This window comes from Myotis brandtii, unplaced genomic scaffold, assembly GCF_000412655.1.
Source record: "Myotis brandtii unplaced genomic scaffold, ASM41265v1 scaffold421, whole genome shotgun sequence".
Taxonomy (NCBI): Eukaryota; Metazoa; Chordata; class Mammalia; order Chiroptera; family Vespertilionidae; genus Myotis; species Myotis brandtii.
Window position 1 is genome coordinate 1,771,472 of NW_005366140.1, and position 5,190 is coordinate 1,776,661.

Sequence of the window (5,190 nt, forward strand, 5' to 3'; positions counted from 1 at the left end):
GCCCCATATGCAGGGAGTTGAGCATTAAGCATTAAGAATAGCCAGAGGGGAGGAGCGTTGTGGGGGTGGGTGCAGGTCATCCAGGACAGGGAAGCAGGGACTGGGATGGATGGATATGTTCTGGGACTAAAAGCCTGGAATGAAACCCTGCGGACAGGTGGAGACCAGGAGGTCGGAGAATCTCAAATGAAGCCTTAGAGGAAGATTGAGGTGGGGTGGGGTCTGGGACTCCGGGAACAGGGACTGTGACTATGTGGCCCAGAGTGGACCCAGCAGGCCCACTGGGAGAGATTACGTTTGGAGTAGGGGGCAGGGCCTCACCGTGGCCAGGCGTGTCTGCTCCAGCTGCTGTAGGCTTCGCACGTGGCCCGCGAGCAGCGGCTGCGCTCTAGGGCCGGCCAGCTCGGCCTCCACCGCCAGCACCTCCCTGGAGGCAGCGGCGAAGGCCTGGGTCACCTCGTGCACTGTGCTCCGGTAGCTCGGGAAGTCGTATGGCGGGCCGCTGCGCAGGTACTGGTGGTGGCCTCTGCGGCAGGGTGGGTACTGAGGCTACGCCCCCAGGCTCACAGGCCCTGCACCCCCATCGGCCACCTGAAAGCCCTACCCCCTACGAAGTGTCCCTGGACCCGTGTGTGGAGGACAATGACTCCTGCAGAGGAACCCGACACTCCGCTGAGCTTGGGGAAGGGAGAGCCACCCCGCTGGGTGGGACCTGGGGAAGTGGAGATACACCCTGAGTCATCTCGCAAACCCCACCCCGCTTGGGCCCCAGCAGCTGCACGGGGACCCAGCTCTGGCCCCGGCCTGCCTCCCTCCGGAGCAGGTAGGGGACTGAACCCTGCGACTCCGGCGCTGCCACTTACTCCTCCAGGCGGTGGAAGGCCTGCGCACGCTCAGCCTGCAACTGGTGGATGCGCTGCACCAGCGCCCGGATCGGGGCATCTTTCTACGGAGCAGGGGGCATCCGGCTGGGCATGAAGCCGGCGCTCCCGAACCTGTACCACCCGCCCCGCTCCCGTTCCTGCTCGGGCCCTGGGCTCACCCAAGGCCATGTTGGTTCCTTGAGGTCTGGGTCTCCTCTGACTGCCCCAGCTTCGGGCACAGTGGGGACCGCTGACTCAGCCTCGGCCTCGGAGGTGATCATGATTGCTCAGCCCTGGCCACGCCCGGGTGGCTGCTCTGTTGCGATAAGCGCCCCCTGTAGGCCTGGAGGCCTCTGGATCTCAGCCAGTGGCCGGCCACATGGGAAACCCCCGGAGCAGGGAGACTGAAGACTGGACTTCTCAGGCCAGACACCTCACCCCCACCCCAACCTTGTTTTGCCTTCTTTCATTTGTCCTTGCATGTATAGCATAGCAAGGCTATCTCTTGGTTTGTAGGCGTTTTATTATGCTAGGTCAGGGGTCCTCAAACTTTTTAAACAGGGGGCCAGTTCACTGTCCCTCAGACCGTTGGAGGGCCGGACTATAGTTTTAAAAAAAAACTATGAACAAATTCCTATGCACACTGCACATATCTTTTGAAGTAAAAAAACAAAACGGGAACAAATACAGTATTTGTATTTGCATGTGGCCCACGGGCCGTAGTTTGAGGACCCCTGTGCTAGGTCAACACATACCGACCTCACACAAAATTGGTATCCTATCACATAGTCTCACAAGACTGACAAGAGTGGGGTTTCAACACAGCTTGACATTCGAGGTCAAGTAGGTCCAGGCGACTTTAGTAAATAATCTGAAGGGAGGAGTCTTGGGGCAGGGGCGAGGCCAACTAAAGTGGCCTCCAAGCTTTGTGCTGGATTCACCAGTTTGACCCGAGACGCTTCCTTCTCCAGGGGTGGAAATGGGAAGATCATTAAGATGGTGGTGACCTGGCTCAGAGAAGGGGGGAGGGGGTGTGTGGTTTGACAGATGAAACTGAACTGAGATTCCAGCATTAGCTGGCACTGCAGGTCTCAGCTATTCTTAGACATTTTCCAGGCCCGAGTTGTCACATACACCAAGCCCCAATTGTCCCTGATTTGCAGAAGCATCATACAAAGTCGTGAAAAACCACAAAGGTTTACCCCTCCAAAATCATCAGGTGGGGCGTGTGCTTTTAAGATTCTAAACTGAGAACAGGTGTTTTCCACTAGGTGGGGTGTTCCTAACTTTCTGGAACCCACCCACACCTGAACACCCAAGGACTCACAAAACAGGGAGTCCCCAAGGGAGATACCCACCCCTGGCCACCTTCCCCACTAGACAGACCAGCCACATGGACACCAGTTACTGCTCCAGTCAACAAAACAGAAACTTTATTGAGGCCCCAGCGTCACAGGGTTCAGGTAGAAGGCTGCCCTGTGGACCCAAGGAGTTGGTGGAGGGGCCTTATTTAACCTTCTTGGGGCGCAGGTTGTTGGTGTGGCCGCACTTCTTCTTGCGGCAGTTGACAGCACGGGGGTGCAGGCGGGCGTAACACCTGAGCAGAGAAAGGAAGGATTGGTCAGGGCATCTGACCGCTCTCCACCAGGCCCCACCCCCAAGCATGCTTACTTGCGGCAGATCATCTTGTCGCAGTTGTACTTTTGCGCGAGCTGGCGGAGGGAGGGTTCGATGATGCCACCCCTGAGACGCAGCACCAAGTGCAGGGTGGACTCTATAGTAAATGAAGATTGGGGAGAAGCAGTGACTCATCCTGGGCCCAACAATTGGCCCACAGATGCAGGGCAGAGCCTTTGTGTGATGGCCACACCAGCCCTTGGAGAGTCTGAGGCTAATAAATGCCAACATAGGTTTGCGCAGTGGCAGTATCGTAGCCAATGAGGTTTATCCAAGGCACAATTATTGCTAATAATAAAAAAAAATGCCAACAATGCTGTCCAGCTGGATTCCCAACAGGTAAGGTCATTTCTAAGTGGTGTGAGGCTGACCTTTTATTTTTGCTAGGCAGAACAGTTAAAGCTTGTTGCTGCAAAGAGTGGCACTGATTTCCTTTATAGTAGTTACATTTTTTTAAAAAATGTATTTTATTGATTTTTTACAGAGAGGAAGGGAGAGGGATAGAGAGTTAGAAACATTGATCAGCTGCCTCCTGCACACTCCCTACTGGGGATGTGCCTGCAACCAAGGTACATGCCCTTGACTGGAATCGAACCTGGGACCCTTCAGTCCGCAGGCCGACGCTCTATCCACTGAGCCAAACTGGTTAGGGCGTATAGTAGTTACATTTTTTTAAAAATAAAAAAAACACGTTTTAAAAAAGAAAAGGTGGCCCTAGCTGGTTGCTCAATAGATAGAGCATCAGCCCTTGGACTGCAAGCTTGATCACCGGCCCTGGTCAGGGTAAAGTGCGGGAGGCAACCACATCAATGTGTCTCACGTCTATCTATGTCTATCTCTCCCCCTCCTTTCCACTCTCTAAAAATCAATGGGAACTATATCCTCGGGTGAGGATTAACAACAAGAGAGAGAAAGATAAGGTGAACAAGAACATGGGAAACTATTGCCATTTGGAAACACAGGTACTGTTTTCCAGGGATGAAAACAGTACCTTGTAAAAGCAAGTCTCCCCCACCTCCTCTGATCCTCACCTTAAGGACCACCCGCCTCTGCCCTGGCCGCTATGGCTCAGTTGGTTGGAGCTTCATCCCCTACACCAAAAGCCTGCAGGTTTGATTCCTGATCAGGGCACATAATTAAGTTTTGGGTGCGTATGGGAAGGCAATGGATTGACACCGCACCCCCCCCCTTCTTCCACTCGAAAAGTCAATGAGAAAAATATCCCAGAGTGAGGATTAACAAACAAACAAACCAAACAAGCATGTCTTCAGATGAAGCTTAAAAAGACAAAACAGCCCCAGCCAGTGTGCTCAATGGTGAGAGCATCAGCCACAGACTGGAGGGTCTTGTGTTCTATTCCCAGTCTAGGGCACATACTTGGTGCACATATCTGGTTTTTCAGTTCCTTCCCTGCACAATTTGGGGTGTGTGCAACCAATCAATGTTTCTCCCCCCCCCCCTAAAAACCAATGGGAAAACTATCCTCCGTGAGAATAAACAAAAAGACAAGAAAAACACCACTGACATCAATGTCCCACCTGGGCCCCAGGTTTTATGGGGCCCTGTTCAGCCAACGCACACACAATACCTTTCTGAATATTGTAGTCTGAGAGAGTGCGACCATCCTCTAGCTGTTTGCCCGCAAAAATCAGACGCTGCTGGTCAGGTGGGATGCCTGGGGATTGAGAGAAACTCAGTTACTGAGGCTCTGGCAAGCATTACTGGCAGCTCCGCGCCCCCCCGCCCCCCCCTTCTCCACCATTAACTCCAATCTGTCAGAAGGGAAACCCAGATAGAAATAAAATGCCTTCTTGAAATTATGCAGAAAAAGCACTGGCAAGGCCTCAGCACCCATAGCTACCCAAACTTACCCTCCTTGTCTTGGATTTTAGCTTTGACATTCTCAATGGTGTCACTGGGCTCAACCTCAAGGGTGATGGTCTTGCCAGTCAGGGTCTTCACAAAGATCTGCATCTCTGCGTCTGCTGGGGAGGCAGGGACAAAGTAGGGAGTACTGTCAGGCCCGAGCATCTTGAGCTGGGGGGCTGGCCTGCCCAAGCCCTGACTGCCAAGTGCTGTCCCTGCATAGAGCCCACCTGTAGGCCCACTCCAGTGCCTGTAGCCTTCCAGCCCTCCAAGTCTGCAGATGCAATGAAAAGTACCTGGCCCGAGCACCATTTTGCCTTACACATTTCCCCCAAGTGTGATCTGGGGGTTCCATCAACCCATCCTCCCTCCCTCCCTCCCTTTCATCAACCCCTAACCACATCTCTACAAAGTACCCTTCCTGCAGTTTGGGTGGGAACCCCATCTTAATAGTCATTCCCCTCCAGGTCCTCTCCTCTCCAACTACAGCTCATACTCACTTTGGCTTCCTTCTCAGTTACCCCCAAACTTCTTAGACCACACCTCTTGCCTTTGCTCCAACCCACCTGCCAACCACGTGCCACATACTTGTTTACACAGGCATTTGTTTTCATTAAAAAAACACACACACACACCTACAAGATAGACACTACCGGCTTCTTCTTTACAAATGTAGAAAAGGAGATAGGTGGAGACCCTACTTAGGGGGTGGGGATGAAGGTTTTAATACTTTTAAAGCACAGAGAAAAAGTTACATGCTTAAAATCCCACCCACTAATTTGGA

General features: G+C 52.9%; 2 protein-coding genes across 7 annotated transcripts in view; both read right to left on the bottom strand.

Annotated features, from left to right (window-relative positions):
- Positions 1–1,179, bottom strand: part of LOC102257429 (chromosome unknown open reading frame, human C19orf60) — a 2,596-nt gene extending 1,417 nt beyond the window's left edge. Inside the window, exons 1-3 of one of the 2 annotated variants that reach the window (XM_005873838.2) lie at positions 1,043–1,179; positions 864–946; positions 322–526 (exon numbers count right to left, since the gene is read on the bottom strand). In XM_005873838.2, coding sequence (XP_005873900.1) covers positions 322–526; positions 864–946; positions 1,043–1,144 — 390 coding nt within the window. In that variant the 5' untranslated portion in view covers positions 1,145–1,179. The remainder of the gene's footprint in view (positions 1–321; positions 527–863; positions 947–1,042) is intronic. The other variant, XM_014545764.1, reaches the window with a different exon arrangement.
- A 1,088-nt stretch (positions 1,180–2,267) lies between these two features.
- Positions 2,268–5,190, bottom strand: part of UBA52 (ubiquitin A-52 residue ribosomal protein fusion product 1) — a 20,908-nt gene continuing 17,985 nt past the window's right edge. For 2 of the 5 annotated variants that reach the window (XM_005873839.2, XM_014545769.1), the window contains exons 2-5: positions 4,412–4,525; positions 4,129–4,215; positions 2,535–2,637; positions 2,268–2,460 (exon numbers count right to left, since the gene is read on the bottom strand). In XM_005873839.2, coding sequence (XP_005873901.1) covers positions 2,370–2,460; positions 2,535–2,637; positions 4,129–4,215; positions 4,412–4,514 — 384 coding nt within the window. In that variant the 5' untranslated portion in view covers positions 4,515–4,525 and the 3' untranslated portion in view covers positions 2,268–2,369. Of the gene's footprint in view, positions 2,461–2,534; positions 2,638–4,128; positions 4,216–4,411; positions 4,526–4,944; positions 4,952–5,190 lie in introns of all 5 variants that reach the window. The other 3 variants (XM_014545768.1, XM_014545771.1, XM_014545770.1) reach the window with 3 other exon arrangements.